Source organism: the organism of the source record quoted next, unplaced genomic scaffold (assembly GCF_019419815.1).
Source record: "Pyrus x bretschneideri cultivar Hongxiangsu unplaced genomic scaffold, Pyrus_bretschneideri_v1 Contig6, whole genome shotgun sequence".
Classification (NCBI taxonomy): domain Eukaryota; kingdom Viridiplantae; phylum Streptophyta; class Magnoliopsida; order Rosales; family Rosaceae; genus Pyrus; species Pyrus x bretschneideri.
In genome coordinates this window covers 4,605,663-4,624,508 of record NW_025999798.1, presented here as the reverse complement: position 1 = coordinate 4,624,508, position 18,846 = coordinate 4,605,663, and the positions used below count along the sequence as shown (strand labels likewise).

General features: G+C 37.6%; 1 protein-coding gene and 1 pseudogene across 1 annotated transcript; one reads left to right on the top strand and one right to left on the bottom strand.

Annotated features, from left to right (window-relative positions):
- Positions 1 to 885: 885 nt before the first annotated feature.
- LOC125471398 lies at positions 886 to 3,648 on the bottom strand (annotated as a pseudogene).
- Positions 3,649 to 11,830: 8,182 nt separating this feature from the next.
- LOC125471288 (polyketide synthase 1-like) lies at positions 11,831 to 15,428 on the top strand. The gene is made up of 2 exons (XM_048571539.1): positions 11,831 to 12,120; positions 14,292 to 15,428. The coding sequence occupies exons 1-2, from the start codon at positions 11,943 to 11,945 to the stop codon at positions 15,281 to 15,283; spliced, it is 1,170 nt and encodes a 389-aa protein (XP_048427496.1). The 5' UTR covers positions 11,831 to 11,942; the 3' UTR covers positions 15,284 to 15,428.
- The last annotated feature ends 3,418 nt before the right edge of the window (positions 15,429 to 18,846 follow it).

Genomic DNA, 18,846 nt, shown 5'->3' with positions numbered 1-18,846 from the left:
AATAGTATTGACATGTATATCACTTACTTCGGAATAAAAAACTAGGAATCTATAAGCTGAACTATTAGATGCAAAACCAATAAAAACACAATCTATAGTTTTAGGCCCTAATTTTGTTCTCTTTGGCAATGAGACTTGTACTTTTGCCAGGCAACCCCACACTTTAAACAATTTAAACGTTGGGGGTTCTTCCTTTCCATAATTCATATGGTGACTTCTTTCTTGTTTTAGGTGGAATTCGATTCAAAATTTTATTGGGAGTTTTAACGAAAAGCCCACGGTATTGTTCACTTTAACGAAAAACCACATTTTTACACTAAAAAGTCAATCTTGGTATTATTTACTTTACCCTTTATTTTGTCCTTATCATTAAAACTCAAAGTTTTCAAGCCATTTTCATTGGTTTTCCTAATTTTATTTGCAGTAAGTAAGGCTTCACCCCACAAATTATGTGGAAGCCCAGAGCTATTCAACATGGAGTTGATCATGTCTTTAAAAGTCCTATTTTTCGTTCGGCAACACCATTTTGTTGTGGTGTATATGGGGCTGTTGTTTGATTATATTATCATTTGAGTATCTCACTGATCACGTAAACTGATATATTCCCGATCACACCCAAAACTTCCCCGCTATTATACGTTTAACAAAAGAAAATTCGGAAATAGGTATCCATCTTAAATATTGAGAATGGAGCTATTATTCAAGATGGTATTCATTTTTAGCTATGCAAGGAGAAAATGGGGAAACAACCATAAAGGTAAACATTGCACTAATCTTTTCATTTTTCAAAGAATCAAAGCAGCCAAATTATGCATGTCAGCTGCAAAGGGACAATTTATATATCTCACAGCTTTACATCAAATTTATATCGGCCTGCCGAAAGCCTATCGCCTCAAGGCTTACGCCTCAATGCCTCAAGATTTGTGAGACATCGAACGCCTTGCTTTACGCCTTCACCTCTATGAATACTGGTTGTGAGTCCTGTGATTCCTTGTTACAACTTTCTACGTTTACAAGTAATCTGCTGTATTGTCCTTTCGAATACATCTAAGCTTTCACTTCCGAATAATATAACGAAACAAGCAGTTAATTTCCTTTCCTGGACCCTTCAAGACAAAATAATTTCAGTCGACATACAATTTTGTATACGAGCAAGTATGCAGTGAAACTGTCGCAACTGTCCCTATTGATGTTGCTTGCTCCGAGTGAGGGAGGTAGAAATTGTACAATTTTTCGGTTAGTCATGGATTTTAAAAGGAACGAAAGAGTATGCGCTTGCGGAGCTTCTAGGTTGGTTCCCATCAACAAAGAAGGCTGTAAGAAGGCATGTCTTCAATCCGCAACACATCATCCATTAGCAGCTCCCTCTCCGGTTGAGCTCGCGTCGATTTCAAAACATCCTGCAACACATTCAAATTGAATCAAAACCCTATGAAGTTTGAACTCCAACATATGTAGCCCTGCGTGGTACGTATATGTATAATCTTGGGGAGTATGAATGGTATGCAGATCAAGGATATTCTCACATTGAACTCCATGTATGTAGCATTTCTCTCGAGTCACTGTTTGTCCATAACCATGAACACAACGCAGTACAGCAAGTCGAAGGTCCATTCATTTTCTGCAGTAACATTAGAGAATGACAAGGTCTCTGTTAGGCAACCATCAACCTTTTTGTGGTGCTGTTGTGCAGTAAGATTTAAACTCGGATGTTATCTTACCTAACAACATTTGTAAGGAAACTGTTCTTATGAAAGTCCTGGGTTTTCCTGCCACATAAACAAGCATGAGTTATCTGTCCAAAGCTTGTGCTAGAGAAATTGAAAACCTGTCATTTGAAAAACTGACAACATTTTATATCCTAAGTTCGAAACTTGGAACAAAAGGAGCTCCTTTGACACTTACTGGCTTCAAGGTCAAGCATTTGCATGATCATAAACGTGATGTTGACACCAGCAACAGCGAAAGGATATTCCCAAGCAGCTCGCTTTCCTCTCTGCTTTTTCAATAGACACTGTAAAGATGCCTGCAACAACATAAATAAACATATTTAGACAGCATAAGTTAAAATGGTTGGAACATTAAGTTTATACCAGTGGAGTGCATTAGCCCTCCAATATACATACAAAACACATGCATATCAAGCTCCGTAGTTTTTTGTTATGTTGGGAGAGTATGCGAAACCTATTTCTTGATGTTTCAAACTTTCTAGCTAAGCAAGTAAGAGAATGACAACACAAATTGACAGAAGAAATTAACCCGAAAGTTGCGGAACAATAGACAAATAAATGTAAACAAAACCTGAAATCGGTATACGGATCTCTTCCTTGCCATCCCATCTCTTTCCATCGATCAGATATAAACCATTAAGCTCTTGTCCAGGAAATGTGGCGTACCATAAAGCTCTCAGCGCTTCCTGTCCTCATCAAATTTTCTTAACAACTAAGTTTAAGAAAAAAATACAAACAATTACCAAAGAAAACATTTGACTGTATAATTGAACCTTAACTCATGCCATTTTTAAAGTTGACATTCGTGTCCCATCTGTATCATTTGTCCATGGACATTAAGTTGTAATGCTTAAACTCAAATTTCTGCCTACGTATAAAATGGTCGGGATCATATATATACATCTCGAAATGAAAATTTCACCCGGTGATCCGGCCTAGTAGCATCAAAGTAAACCTATTTGGTAAAAATGACTTCATTTCATACCTCAATAATGTTACACCTTTAGTATATATATACAAGTATGTTAGACCCACTAAGGGAAGCAAATACAACAGACTAACAAACAAACTAACAGATTTCTTAACCACTAAGTAATATCTCTAGATGGTATAGTTACAATATTGCCCTTTATATCCCCTCTCAAATGAAACTGAGGAATTCGAAGTTGAGTTTGTCACAAAGAAACAGAACTTCGTCACAAAGAAACAGAAATTTGGACTTGGACAGAGACTTTGTGCAAATATCAGCCACCTGATCTTGATTATAAACAAAATGCACATAAATTTGTTTTGCTAAGACTTTCTTCTGAATGTAATGATAGTCTATTTCTACATGCTTTGTCCAAGCATGAAAAATAGGGTTCTTGGCAAGAGAAATGGCAGAAATGTTGTCACACCAGAGTTGGGGAGAACAAGGCAAGCAATAACCAATATCAACCAATAGTTGGCATATCCAAGTGATCTTAGAGGCAGTGTTGGCAAGAGATATGTCCTCTGCCTCTGTGGAAGATCGTGCAATAGTTGGTTGCTTCTTAGCACTTCAACTAAGCAATAAATTGCCCAGAAAAACACATTAGCCTCCAACTGATCTTCGATCTATAGCACATCCAGCCCAATCGGCATTTGAGAAGGCAGTGATGGTGGGAGTGGTGGAGCACTTTGAAAACCACAAACCAAGATCGATATAACCCTTAAGATACCTTAGGATTATCTTAACTGCCTAAAAGTGGGAAATTCTGGGATTATGCATGTATTGACAGACAAGATTGACTGCAAAACTGAGATCTGGTCTTGTCCATATAAGGTATTGGAGAGCACCAACTAATGAACGATACTCAAAGACATTTTCAAACACTGGAGAGTCATGATCATGTTTAGATGTGCTGAGTGGTGTACTGCAAGGTTTGGCACCAGTCATGTTGGCTTTGGATAACAGATCCAAGATGTATTTGGTCTGAGATATGAATATGCCTGATGAGGATCTCTTAACTTCAAGGCCAAGAAAATAATGTAGAGGGCCAAGATCCTTGATTAGAAACATGAAGCTAAGTTGATGAATTACATTTCGACAAGCTGCAAAGTTTGGACCATAACCAAAATGTCATCAACATAGATTAAGATGAGAACCACATTTGGAACCTTTTTGATTAACAGAGAATGATCACTATTAGAACCTACAAAACCAAGAGATTGGACAACACCATGAAGCTTTTCATACCAAGCTCTCAGAGCATGTTTTAGACCATACAAGGATTTGTGCAAGTGACGAAACATGAGAGAGCTTGGTGGAATCTTCAAACCTTGGTGGCTGTTGCATGAAAATCGATTTAGTGAGAGTCTTATGTAAGAAGGCATTGCTAACATCGAGTTGGTTTAAAAACCAAACATATTGAGTTGCAAGAGTGTGTAGAAGTCTAATAGTAACCGATTTAGCTGCGGGACTGAAGGTTTCAGTGTAATCTAAACCTTCATGGTGATTGAAACCATTTTCAACAAGCTGGACTTTGTACATGTTTATAGTGCCATCGGGCTTTCTCTTGATTTAGAAAACCTACTTGCAGCCTACAATATTTTGTGATGAAGACTTAGGGACAAGAGACCATATGCTTATGTTGATAAGGGCATTTACTTCTTCTTGCATTCCTTGGCGCCTATGAGGAAACTTTAAGGCTTGAAGGTATGTTTTGGGTATATAGTCCATTAAGAGATGAAATGGTAAAGGGTGTTTAGTGGCAGTGAGGGTTTTAGGTTTAAAGATGCCAAATTTAGACCTTGTTTGCATAGGATGAATGTTCATAGGTTGTATGGGATTGGTGGGAGTAGGTTTTGGAGTTGTCATAGTAGAATTTGAGGGTGGAGTAGGATGGTTGATTTGGGAAATGGTAGGTTGAAGTGAGGAAGACAAATTAGGTGAAGGGGAAATGGTATGAATAGGGAATGTAAAGGTAAGGGTTGATGGAATAGTGGATCCGGAGCTAGTATGTAGGTGATGGTGAGGAAGCTGATATAGAGTGAAAGGGGAAACTGGATTCATTGAATAAAACGTTCCTTGAAATATACATGCGGTTGGTGGCAGGATTAAGGCCCTTGTAACCCTTATGATTCAAACTGTATCTACGAAAGACACATGCCTTACTTTTGGGATCCAACTTGGATGACGTATAAGGCTTTAACCATGGGAAACAGGCACAACCAAAGACTTTCAAAAAATTGTAATTTGGTGCTTGAAGATACAGAGATTCTCAAGGAGATGGTCTTGATGCAGTGGGCAATCTGTTAATAAGATAGATTATTGTTTGAAAAGCTTCAACCTAATAGATGTGAGGTACTTTAGAAGCTGCTAAAAGAGTGTTGAGCAGTTTCAACTAAATGGTGATGCTTGTGCTCTACACACCCATTTTGCTCAGGGGTGTGAGGGCAAGTAAGTTTATGTTGAATACCATTTGTTGCCAAGAAAGTTGAAAACTGAGTACTCAAGTATTCTCCACCAGAATCAGACATTAAAAGCAATAATCTTTGTACACAGAGAGTTTTCAACCAAAGACTTGTATTGCATAAAAGTTGACAATACATCAGACTTGCATTTCAAAGGATGAAACCAGCAATCTCGAGTACGATCATCTACAAAGATGACATAATACCTGAAACCTTAAGAAGAAGCTATAGCTAATGGTCCCCAAACATCTGTGTGAATAAGCTCTAGAGGCTTGCTAATTGTACAAGTTGCAGATACAAAAGAAAGCTTAGAACTTTTTCCTAATGCACAATTTGAGCAAAAAGATTTATTTGTATGAGCTAGAATTGAAATACAAAATTGAGATGCAAGTTTATTTAGAATCTTGATAGAAGGTTGACCCATTTGGTGGTGCTAGACATCATTTGAAGCCTTGACAGATGCAGTGAGTGCCTTATGATGACCATTTGCAGAAGAGAAATAAAAAGGATAGAAGCCTTGCTGAACAGGTCTTTTAAAATGCATCATCCTCGAAGAAAAATTCTTCACAGTGAAGTAAGAGGGATAAAGATGCAGAGAACATTGATTATCAATAAGAAATTGATTTGCAGAGAGAAGATTATGCTTCAAGGCAGACACATACAGTACTTTATTGAGTTTAAAATCACTAGTAGAAGTATTCAAAATAGTAGAACCAGAGTGAGTGATGGGCAAACCTTTGCCATCACCGTTGTATACTTGTTTTGAACCAGTGTACACCTCAGGATTTTGCAAAGTGGCATAGGAGTTGGTCATGTGTGATGTTGCTCTAGAGTCAACAATCCAAGTACAAGTTAAGGATAAAGTGTTAACAACCATTGTTGAATCAGAGGATTTTCCACCATATGCCGGATTCATGTGATGAAGGCAATCACAAGCCTTATGATCAAACTGATGACAGATATGGCAAGAATTCTTCTTGTTGTATGAAGCAAAATTATTTCGACCTCTACAATTATCACGCTGATTGTTGGTGTTTTGGCAATTGTAATTGCTTGATCTCGAATTATGATAGGATCTGTAATTACCTCAATTAAGATTGCCATGGTTGTAAGTTCGATCTATTCCACGACCTTGATTGGTAAAAGTAGAAGGAGACTGAGCAACAAACACCTAAGAGTTAGGGTTTGGTGCATGGAGCGGAAGAATGCTGATAGAAGTGTTGAGTGCCTGAAAAGATAATGATTCAGTGGTGCTTTTCTTGCGATTAGCTAACTGTATCTCTTTGCTGAGAAGCATACAATGTAGCTCATCAATGGTGGTAGATCCAAGGCGAAATTGAATGACATCAACAAACGAATCATAATTAGGGTGAAGACCATGAAGAGTGACGGAGATCAGATCAGAGTCTTCAACCAGAGAGCCAGCATTGGCTAGGGCATCAACAATTGCCTCAATTTGTTGAAGATATTGAGCAGCAGTGGAATCGCCTTTGGTAAGATATTTAGCAATGAATCTCCTCAAGAAGTTGATCTTTCTTAGTAGCTTCTACAATTATACTTTATTTGTGGAATGAGGTGATTCCAATATTCCCGAAGCTTTGTTTTTGTCAACCTCTACACCTTTTCGATGAACAAGGAATCCCAAAAAGTTGTCTGACCTTACCCCGAAAGCACATTTCTTTGGATTAATTTTCAGCTTATGGATTCTCATTCTTGTTAAAGCTTGTCTGAGGTCTACCAAGTGCTGTTCTTCAGTTTTAGACTTCACCACAATGCATTAATGTATACTTCCACGCTATGGTCGATCAAGTCATGAAAAATGGCATTCATTGCTCTTTGATAGGTTGCACCAGCATTTTTGAGCCCGAATGGCATGACTAAGTATTCATATGCTCCCACATGGTCTGGACACCTAAAAGCTGTTTTATGTATATCTTCATTAGCCATTTTTATTTGATTATAACCGGCATTCCAATCCATGAAAGATAGGACTTTGTGTTTGGCAACTGCATCTATGGATAAGTCAGCCACGGGCATGAGATATTCATCTTTAGGTGTGGCTCTATTAATGTTTCTATAGTCCACGATGTCATCAATGTTATCAAAGGATTCTCTTGGATGAGTTAAGTCCACACTAAATTCTTTTTCTTGCCTTGTGACCAAGGACTTTCAGTTCATAGTCTTGTATATTCGAATGAGGGGAGTCCAGATCCCTTAAATCATTTGTTTGGTTCTTGATTGGTTTTAAATGAAAGCACATCCATTAAGCTGACCAAATCCAGATGCAAATGAGACTCTTAAAGTAGGAAAACAGATGGATATGACTTGAATACATTCTGGAGAATACATTAAGCAGTAGATTTCACCTTGTCGGGTAAGGTTGAACTTCTTGTCAAAAAACTTTGAGCAAGATTTCACCTCGTCGGGTAAGGTTGAACTTCTTGCAATCATTTCTCTTTGAGTTTATAGAGGTTTCTATGCTAAAAAGGGATGGATGGTAAACCAGTTTACATAAGGGAATCAATACTATGCCACTAGGGGTGACAACAGAGCTTCTAAACAAGACAAAAGATAGCTTTTGTGAGGGAGATATCCTGAAAAGGACTGAGATTTAGGCTGATTACAGCTTTTAGATGTAAATTTGGCTTGAGAGCAGAGTTTGTATGTTTATTTGTTTGTTTGATTGGTTGAATGTTCTTGTCTCTGGGGCCTCTTCCTCCTTTTATAGGCAGATTAACTCGACTGCAGTGCCTTTGCTCTTGCTCGAAAACACTTGGAGGGTAGTGAGTCATCATTTTTTTTACTTGTATTGCCACTAAAAAAATGCTTTTTGGCTAATTGTGAGTTAGTCCCCATTACTTGACATTTAAATCATAGGCACATGACCTATGCATTAATGAGAAGGTGCCAATTTGTCTCTGAGCTTGATTCTGGGTTTTGAGCAAGTCTCCCTTTAATTGGTATCTTTGGGCTTCCACACATTTGCAGCCCAATATTCAAATATTAACCCAAATAGGTATATATAAGGGGACTTTAACGAAAAACTCTCGGTACTGTTCATTTTAATGAAAAACCATATTTTTATACTAAAAAGTTAATTCTGATACTATTTATTTTATTTTTATCGATAGAACTCAAAATTTTCAAATGATTTTTTATTAATTCCATAGATATAAAGATCCAGGGAGAGAGAAATAAAATAGGGTAAAGCACAAAAAATTACCTTAACTATTGGTGTCACGACACTTTCATACCTCATTTTTAAAATTGACAATGTCATACCTCATCTTTAGAAATTGTGTCAATGTTATACCTTCTGTTAGTTTGGCCGTTTATTTCTAAGTTAAATGCTGACGTGGTTTGATCCGGGACCCATTTTTTATTAAAAAAAATTAATAAAATATTATTAAAAATAAAAAAAATCATTTAATATTATTTAAATATTAAAATAATAAAAAAAGTACATAAAAAATAAAAAATAAACCTCTCCTTTCGTCCCTCCCTCCTCTCTCTCTTCCCCATCTTCTTGCAACCCAGAAAGAAAAAGAAGGAGTAAGAAGAAGAGGAAGAAGAGGAAGAAGAGGAAGAAGAAGAAGAGAAAAAAAAAAGAAAAAAAAAACCCCAAACCAAACCCAGTTTGTCCCCCCTCCCCCCACCACAAACCCAACCCCCTGTAACCTAGAAAGAAGGAAGAGGAAGAAGAAGTAAAAAAAAAATAAAAAAAAAAAACCAACCCCAACCCAACTCGAAGCTGGAAGAAGAAGAGGAAGAAGAAGAAGAAGAAGAAGGAAAAAATACTAAAAAAAAAACAAGAAGAAGAAGAGAGAAGGAAGGAAAAAAAAAACCCAGTTTATCTGTCCTTTCCCCGCACCCACCCTCTTCCCTCCACACCCATTCCCCCCCCCCCCCCATTTTCAGCGCCCAGGTTCTCAATCTTCGAAATCGGCCTGGCGAAGGTTTCCCGATTCCACCTTAATGGGATCTGGATTTTTTTTTTTTTTTTGGGTTGCAGGTAATGGGTGTGAGGTTGGGTGCAGAGGGTGGGTGCGGAGGTGGGGAGGTTGGGTGCAGAGAGTGGGTACGGGGAGAAGAGAGGGTGGGGAGCAGGGAAAACAAATTGTTTTTTTTTTTTTTTTTTTTCTGGGTTGCAGTTGCAGAAAGGGGGAAGAAGATGAAGATGGGGAGAAGAGAGAGAAGGGGGAAGGGGACGAACTGATGTTGTGATGTTGGTTTTTTTTTTTTTTAAATAACTTTTCTTTATTATTTTAATATTTAAAAAATATTAAATGATTTTTTTTAGTTTTTAATAATTTTTTAATAAAAAATGGATCCCAGATCAAGACACATCAGTATTTAACTGAGAAATAAACGGCCAAGCTAACGGAAGGTATAACATTGACACAAATTCTTAAGATGAGGTATGAAAGTGTCGTGACACCAATAGTTGAGGTAGTTTTTTGTACTTTACCTAATAAAATAATAAGATACAAAGGAAAGAAAACCACTTTCAGATAGAGAAGTTGGGATTTGGATCCTCTCTGGATCCCCTCCCTTGGGATCTCGGGGATCAAGGCACAATGACCGTTCATCAAAGATCGTACGGTCATAATTAAATACTTTTTATATTTTTAAAAATAAAGCAATCTCTTTTTGTGTAAAAAATATTTAATTATGACCATACGATCTTTGATGAATGGTCCTTATGTCTTGATTCCCGGAATCCCCAAAAAAGGGATCCGGAAAGATCCAAATCCGAGAAGTTGCAATAGCCAGACACAGTTCATGAGAAAAACAATCATATATAATAAACAAAACAATCACCAAATGTTTTGCCCCGTGGATAAAGACTTTGGTTTTTCGACAGGACAAAAAAAAAAAACAATCAAGTTGTCAGAAGTTAAACCCAGCCACATGGTTTTTTTTTTTTTTTTTATTGAAGAACCCCAGCCACATGGTTTGTGGCGCCAAAAAAGATAAAAAAGTTATAAAAAAAGTTTTTTTAGGGAAAAAATGATTAAAAAATGTGGTTGAGTTTTGAAAACCAAAGAACCACAGTTGATGGAGAAGGCAGGCTGCGCATGTTGATGAACAGTGTCCGCTTTCAAGATGAATGGTGGTTTTTCTGCTGAGTTTTGGTAGATGTCGATGAACAGTGTCCCAAAGAACCACAGTTGATGGAGAAGGCAGGCTGCGCATGTTGATGAACAGTGTCCGCTTTCAAGATGAATGGTGGTTTTTCTGCTGAGTTTTAGTAGATGTCGATGAACAGCGTCCCAAAGAACCCCAGTTGATGGAGAAGGCAGGCTGGGCATGTTGATGAACAGTGTCCGCTTTCAAGATGAATAATGCTTTTTCTGCTGAGTTTTAGATGATGTCAAATCGTCAAGATGGCCAACACGCGGCACCAGAAATAAGAAAGGGCATAATTCACGCACTGTTTATGAACAGTACAAATCCGCTCAGTTTTAGTAAAGAATTAATGTGATCTTCAGGATTTAATTTTTAATAACCATAAATATTTTTATCCTTCTAACTTGAGTCATCCAACTAATCAGCTATTCTGTGTCACTCTGCCCACCACGTAGGGTACCGCCCCAAAATTGTTATTACGTACATTTCCCACTTCCAAATTATTGGTGACACTCTTTTGTCAAAACGATATCCGTACGATAGAAAAACAACGCAAGAGAAAAAATACAATCAGTAAGTGTTGAGTTTCCAGCATGCATGCGCAACACCCATTTATCACTGCCCTTCATTGAGGTACCGTTTGGTATATGGGACGGGACGGAATAGAATGGGATAAGGCGTTCCATCCTATGTTTGGTGCGCCTAAAATGGGTGGAACGAGCTATTCCACGGGACGAGTTTTGGGTGAATTTTCGTTCCACCTCACCCCCTGGAACGAGTCGTTCCACATCCGTGGAACACAAAATTATAACCTCTCCGTCTCCTTCTTCTTCCTCCTTGTTTCCATCCGAGGGCATCTTTGCTCCCGCTTTGTTCCGTTCCGTTCCGTCCTGTCCCGTCATGTCCCGTCCCGTCTGCATACCAAACGATACCTGAAGGTACACAAAATTAAATTTCAAAGGAAATATGTGAATTTTTTCCTGCTCTTGGTCCGGTAGGTAAGATGAGAGAACAGACACATTCCAAATCTGTTAACCAAAATGATTTTTGAGATTTGTATAATTAATCATTTTGATATTTGATATTTGAAATCAATAAAAGTGATTCCTGAGTTTATCCATTATCAATCATTTTGATCATTTCTTAAAAAATGAAGGACCAAATGATAAAAACATCCTCAACTTAATAAACAATAAACCAAAATGATTTGACAAAAATTGAGGGTGTTTTTATTATTTTATTTTTATTTAATAGAGATTTTTTAAGAAATGACCAAAATAATTAATAGTAGACAAATTCAAGGACCATTTTCATTGATTTCAAATCTCAAAAATCAAAATGAAAAATTATGCAAATGTGAAACATCCTTTTAACTAAAAAACCTTCCAAATCATGATACGTCCGTAGGCAATGCACACCACACAAAATGCACATGCCAGCAAGCCCACTGCCGACAAGGAATTGATCAGGCACGTGATCCTCCACTGCCCTCTCCTCTTTTCGGTGTTATATATTTAACAGCTTCTCTTCACATTTTGTCACACCTTTCCCGCTATCTTACTTACCATTGCAATTTGCAACATCTGTAACTCCTCATCACAACTAGCTCCTTAGTCTCTCTTTATCTTTCTTGACGACCTGATAAATATGGTGACCGTCGAGGAAGTTCGTAAGGCTCAACGGGCTGAGGGTCCGGCCACGGTATTCGCCATTGGGACAGCAACTCCTCTCAATTGTGTGGATCAAGCCACATACCCTGATTATTACTTTCGTATCACCAAGAGTGAGCACAAAGCCGAACTCAAAGAAAAATTCCAGCGCATGTGTATGTACCATATATTTTTTTTTTGTTCTTATTTCTCTTCGAATAATTATCAAGGTTTTAAAAATCGCTAGACGCTAGTCGAACGGCAGGCAGGGGCCTAACGTCTAGGCTACTAGGTGGATTTATGTAAATTTATCATATATCTTGTAAATAAGTGCCTATTTACACTTAAAAAAGCCATAATTGTATAGATAATAAAAGAATGACAAAATGCAAAAATAGAAGTAGAAGAATACAAATTATTACACCCAAAAAATTCAATATTTTAAAAACAGTAAGCATATAATCATAATGAGGAAGAATTGGATGATAGACTAAATTCTTCTTGTTTATGATCCTTGCATTGGATTGGACATAGAATAAATTATTTAACTTTGTTGTATGATACAACTTGTATGTATCCCTTCAAAAGTGCTCCAATTCATTTCACTATTGGATGAACTTGTAGTATATCCATCATTTGCAAATTAGGTACATCATTTCCATAAGTATACAACCATGAAACCAAAAAAGAAAAAAACACACAATTAATAAAAAAATATTAAAAAAATACCTCGTAGGACCGCCTAGACGGCCGTCTAATTCTAGACCAATTTTTCGAAATGATTTGCCCAAAATCGAGGCAAGCCTTCACCACTTAGCGCCTAGGCGCCACCTAGATCAATTTTTAGAATATTGATAATTATTTGATTTGTTCATCATCTTTCACCGCTTAGCGCCTAGCCACGCATGAATTTTGCATATCTGCTATATATGCTTTCGCTATGTATTTTTGGAAGGTGTTTGATAAACATTCTCTCTTTATCTTGCATAGGATATAGCTTAACGTTTATTCATGACATCATCGTATTTGTAAATAATGAAGAACCACGAATATAGCCACACAGAAAAAAAAATTTGAAAATAATGCTCAGGGCTTTTCTGTCACTGTAAACTACTTCTATCTAAAGGGTGGCCAACTGTGTTAATATAAGCACGAAACACTGTCTTGATATGAGTAATGCTATTCATATTATGTTTTTTATCATATTTTCATATCATCTTAGGTGGTATTTGATAGGGATAATCACATCATTTGAATTAATCAAATTTTTAAATTTAGTTCATTATTTAATAAACTAATAATTAAGAAAAACTAGTTAATTAAATGATGATTGTAGTATACGAGGAGTCTTTCTCCTTCCTTTTCTTGGGTTTTACAAATTTTTCAAATGATGTGGCTGTCCATATCAGATGCCACCTAAGGTGATATAAAAATGTGGCATAAGAACATAGTAGGAATATCATTACTCATTAAAAAAAAAAAAAGTACAAAACACAATACATGAATTTTCTTAAACAGAAAATTTTTACAATATTTTGAAAGAATTTTTTTTTTCTTCCTTAGAAAACTTAATATTTGCAATCTCAGTTGGCTTAAATTTTAAATTTTAATTGTTATTAGATGAAGTACCACACACTGGGTGTATGTAAATATAAAAAATTTAAAAAGTAAAACAATATATGAAAGAGAGAAGTTTGAGAGAAATATGAAAGAGAGAGGGTGAGAGAAAATGGGGAAGATGTTTCAATATTTTATTTTAAATTAAAAATTAGAGATATGTTCTAATAACATGCGGGTGAATGAAGAAAAAAAAATAGTAAAATTTGGTTAGGGAAAATTTACATTAGTGGCCACGATTTTATTTTGTAATATAAAACCAAATTGTATTTTCATCATATTTTAATTGACAAATAATATTTTGTTAATAAGTAGTTTAGATATTGTATTCGTTGGTAGTTAAGTCTCTTTAATTATTTATTTTTTTTCAAAAGTTATGCTTATATTACTGTTCATTAAAATCTCTTTAATGAAATTAATAGTATTTTCTGGTGAAATTAGTAGCAGCATGAAGAACCTAGTAACTCGAAAAGGAAACCACCAATTAAACAGGGACAAAACTCCACGCTGTCTTGCAAAAAAGAAATATTTTTACTCACCACTTTATTTATCACCACGTGACTGTGGTGAGTAAAAATACAACCCTACACAAAAGAACTTACCGGGAAACCTAATAATTTTATTTATTTTCCACGCATTCAATAAATTTACTAAAAAGTCTAGAAAACTGGATCTTGATTTTTTTTTTCTTTTCAAACAGTTAATCTTGAATAATATGTTAAATTTTCAGGTGACAAATCTATGATCAAGAAGCGTTACATGTACTTGACTGAGGAAATTCTAAAGGAGAACCCAAGTGTGTGTGAGTACATGGCGCCCTCACTTGATGCTCGGCAGGACATGGTGGTTGTTGAAGTCCCAAGGCTTGGTAAAGAGGCTGCCACCAAGGCCATTAATGAATGGGGACAGCCTAAGTCCAAAATCACCCACTTGGTCTTTTGCACCACCAGCGGTGTTGACATGCCCGGCGCTGACTACCAGCTCACCAAACTATTGGGTCTATGCCCCTCCGTCAAGCGCCTCATGATGTACCAACAAGGTTGTTTCGCTGGAGGCACGGTTCTCCGTTTGGCCAAGGACTTGGCCGAAAACAACAAGGGTGCACGTGTTCTTGTTGTGTGCTCTGAGATCACCGCGATCATCTTTCGCGGGCCTAGTGACACTGCCTTTGACAATCTTGTGGGTCAAGCCTTGTTTGGTGACGGTGCAGCGGCCGTCATTATTGGTGCCGACCCAATGCCTGAAGTCGAGAAGCCCTTGTTTGAATTGGTCTCGGCGGCACAAACTATTATCCCCGACAGTGATGGGGCTATGAACCTACATCTTCGTGAAGTAGGGCTCACATTTCACCTTCAGAAGGACGTTCCCGAGCTTATTTCGAAGAACATCGAAAAGAGCCTTAACGAGGCCTTCAAGCCTATAGGCATTTCGGATTGGAACTCGCTCTTTTGGATTGCACACCCAGGTGGCCGTGCTATTCTGGACCAAATAGAGGCCAAGTTGGCATTGAAGCCAGAGAAACTAGAAGCGACAAGGCAAGTGCTGTCAGATTACGGCAACATGACGAGTGGGTGTGTCTTGTTTATTTTGGACGAGGTGAGGAAGAAGTCAGCAGAGAAAGGACTAAAGACAACTGGAGAAGGACTGGAATGGGGTGTGCTATTCGGATTTGGGCCTGGCCTCACGGTGGAGACCGTTGTGCTTCACAGCGTGGCTGCTTGAAGACACTAGTATCAGAGCTAGTTTGGTATTGTTGTGCTTTTTAAAAAAACTGCTTCTACTGTGCTATAAGAATAAAAAGCTGTAAAATAAAGCAGTTGAGTGCTTGGTAAACTTTTTTATTTTATAAAAATGCTTTTATGTGTAAGGGTGTTTGATAAACTTTTATATAAAGCTGCTCTGACTATGTCAAATGACAAAAATGAGTATGATATTAAATATAAAATAAGAATAATTTTATTTATATTTGATAAAAAACAAAGAATAATAATTTTATTCATTATTTTATTTATTAATACTCTCTCTAGAGTCTTCCCCCTTTATTTTGTCCATCTGCACCAACTAGACTTTTCCAAAAACCAAAAAAATCTCTCTAGAAGTCTCCCCCACTACCTCAATTTTCTCTGTCCGTCTTCTTTTTTTTTTTTTTTTCATCTCCTTGGATTCCAAAGGCGCCAACGCCGTGACTATGCCATATTTGATGGGTTGTTCCTCAATCTCTCTCACCTGTCTCACTGCATTTTTCTTCCTCATTTTCTCTGTTTGGGCAATCCGGGCTCTCTTAATTTGTAGAAATACGAAGATCAATCTCCTATAAGCGGTGCAATTTGGCATATCTGGGCAAGTCCGCGATGCCAAAATTGAATCTGAATTCAAGTCTGGTTATTGCCGAAAAAATGGTGGTGTTTCTCGGCACGATTTTATCAGCGTGGGAGTGAAAAAGGACAAACGAGAGATGGGTGAAAGGACAGAGACAGAAATGATGCCGTAGGGTATGAAATCCAAGGTCAATAACGGTGATTGTTGAAGTTAAGAGTGAACGGCGTTGTGGCGGAGTCGACGAGGATGATCTCCCAATTGAAGTCGATGACATCTTCCAGTTGGTATTATGTGTACTTTATTTAATTGTTTAAGGCCATTTTGGGTATTTGAAAGTTTCATTAAGGGACTTAATGCCTCTTGCAAATTAGGTTTGCGTAGAAGCTATGGAAGCAAAAAAAGCCGGTTTTTCAAAGCTAGCTTTTGTTGCTTATGTTTTTTGGCTTTTTTTAACTCAAAATTGTGAAAAAAAGTTGAAGTTGAAAGTTTACTAGCTTTTTTTTATACTCGTTTTTTTCAAAAACACCTCAGTACCAAACCAGTACTGAATTTTCGGTACATTAATTTTGTGACAGCCCGTCCCGGACTTTTCGTATCGTATGGGTGAAATGACGGTTTTGCCCCTAGTATGTTTGTTTCGTTGTGTGGTCATTTTGGGGTTTTTGTTGGTTGATTTTGGACCACACACACACCCCCACACTCACTCTCATCCCTTTCCTGTCCCGTATCCCTGTCCCTCTCTTGCTTTCCTTTTCCTATCTCCATACGTACTGACAACACCAAAACAAGTTGGAAACTTCATGGATCGTGGAAACAAACTACATATTTGTGATCATGAGGTCCTTAGAAGTTCAACCATACCCATTTCAGGTAAAGATACCTTTGTTTTCACGTCAAACTCGGGATCCCCGATTTGGTCGTTGTTCATGCACACGTTAATTCTTGTGTTTTTGGGAATTTCAAGCTTGTAGGAAGCTTGGTGAGGTCCTTAGGAGGCTCGGGGTGGTTCGTTTAAAGGTTTTGGATGTCAGGATCGTGAGTTACAGGTTTGGTCAGAGTTGGTGGTGTTTTTTCGACGAGATTTCGTTGGTTTCAATGCTTGAAAGTGGTAAAGATTTGTTACTCTTGTTGTAAGCTTCATTTTGTTACCAATTTTGTGACATTTGGATGAAAAACGAGTGAGATATCAAGTTTTGAATTTTTCCCGGTTTTCCGGCACCAGAGGTTGGCCAGAGAAGATGATGGAATATTCCGTCAGTTTGGACAGAATATTCCTAACGACATTAACGGAATCAGTTAGATTTAATGGAATATTCCTAACGGCGTTAACTGACGTCGTTAGTGTACCAGGCATGTGCCTGCGCGTGGGCGGTGCGTGTGGCCGTGCCTTGGTCGACGCGTGGGGGCGCGTGTAGTGTCAGAAAATTATTTTAAAAATATGGGGATGTTCGTGAGGTTGGGTAGATCACGTTGGTGTATTCATACACCCTATTTGAGCATTGTATGAGAAGTTATTTTGTAATGTTGGTTATGTGCTTTAAAATTTACGTTTTTATAGTTGTTTCGCATATAGGTGAGACATATCCCGAGGACGAGCGCGGTCACTCGAGGTAAGGGGGTTACGACCCTTCTACATACTAGTGAGTGGGCTTTTGGTTTTCTGTATATACCTATATACTTGTGTTTTTCCCAGAAAGTGAAATGAAACGTTTATACGTTTTTATGCCATGCATTATGTTTGCCGTTTAATTATGCATTATTAGTTGCATATATACATATGTTTGGTGCTGCGGATGCACAGGTAAGTGCCAGGTAAGTTATGGTTTATGTTTATGTTTAGTAGTGATTTGAGATGCATATAGAGCTCATAACCTGCACCCCCGGTGTTAGTGCTCCCGCCTAGAGTTGGGCACTGTCCTTCACGTGATGTTCACCTCCCTTACCACACGTTCATCTTGGATCCAAGTTAGGTGCACAGTCTTATCGTACAGACCACTTTAGGTGGTTTCGACTCGTAGGTGACCAACGATTATTCGCCTAGTCTTCACGTGATCGTAGCACTTGAGCGTACTTATTTTACACCCAGTCCTGTCGTACAGACCACTTTAGGTGGTTCCGACTCGTGTGCAGGTGTAGTTAGTGAGTTGGAGATTTGAGCTCTAGTTTCAGCCGTACAGGTCACGTTAGATGACTCCGGTTGACAGATTATATGGCATGGATTGGCATTACCTGAATACTTGCATCTTATTTAGAGGCATTTGGCATGGCATATTTCTGAGCATGATTTATATATATGTATATATTATATTTTTCTGGGAAGTATATAGGTTTTACGGCAAGGGGTTAGAACTTTGTTTATGAAATGATTTTTGAAAAACTTTGTTTTTACCCACTCAGGTTTTCTGTTTTGCGCCCCTCCAGGTTCTAGTTGTCTAGCGCTTTTGGTGGCTCCCTAGAGGATTTCCCGGCTTATCTGACAGATTATCACCAATGTAGGACCGCCTTTGGGTGTGTTTATTTAGTGTTGTTTCTCCCGGACTGCACTAGGTCTTCCGTGTTCTGAACTTTGTTTTTTTTCACACTTACGCTTGCACATGTATGTTATTTACTTTGTGTATAGCTAGGTTTGTTTTTATTCGTACTTTTATTATTTTTTAGCTTTTGCACTGTGCACATGGTTATGTCACTTTCACATGGCGGCCAACATGCCCTGATCTCGGTCGGGGTGTGTCAAATTTAGTATCGTATATTTAGGTACAGAATTTTCAGTACACTTATGTTTTTGCATATTTTCTTATATGCCACTAATTCACTACAATGTATTTAGGTACTACAATATATTTAGGTGCGGATATTTTGGTACACTAATTTAGTAAAATATATTATGATACAGATGTTTAGGTACACTAATTAGAAGAAGTCAAATAAAATTAATGAATTAAAATGTATATAATAAATTTAAAATT

Excerpts from the sequence above, each read along its gene's own strand:
- LOC125471288 (XM_048571539.1), top strand. The coding sequence starts at position 11,943 with ATGGTGACCGTCGAGGAAGTTCGTAAGGCTCAACGGGCTGAGGGTCCG. Across the intron at positions 12,121-14,291 it reads AGAAAAATTCCAGCGCATGT|GTGACAAATCTATGATCAAG; the intron begins GTATGTACCATA and ends TTAAATTTTCAG.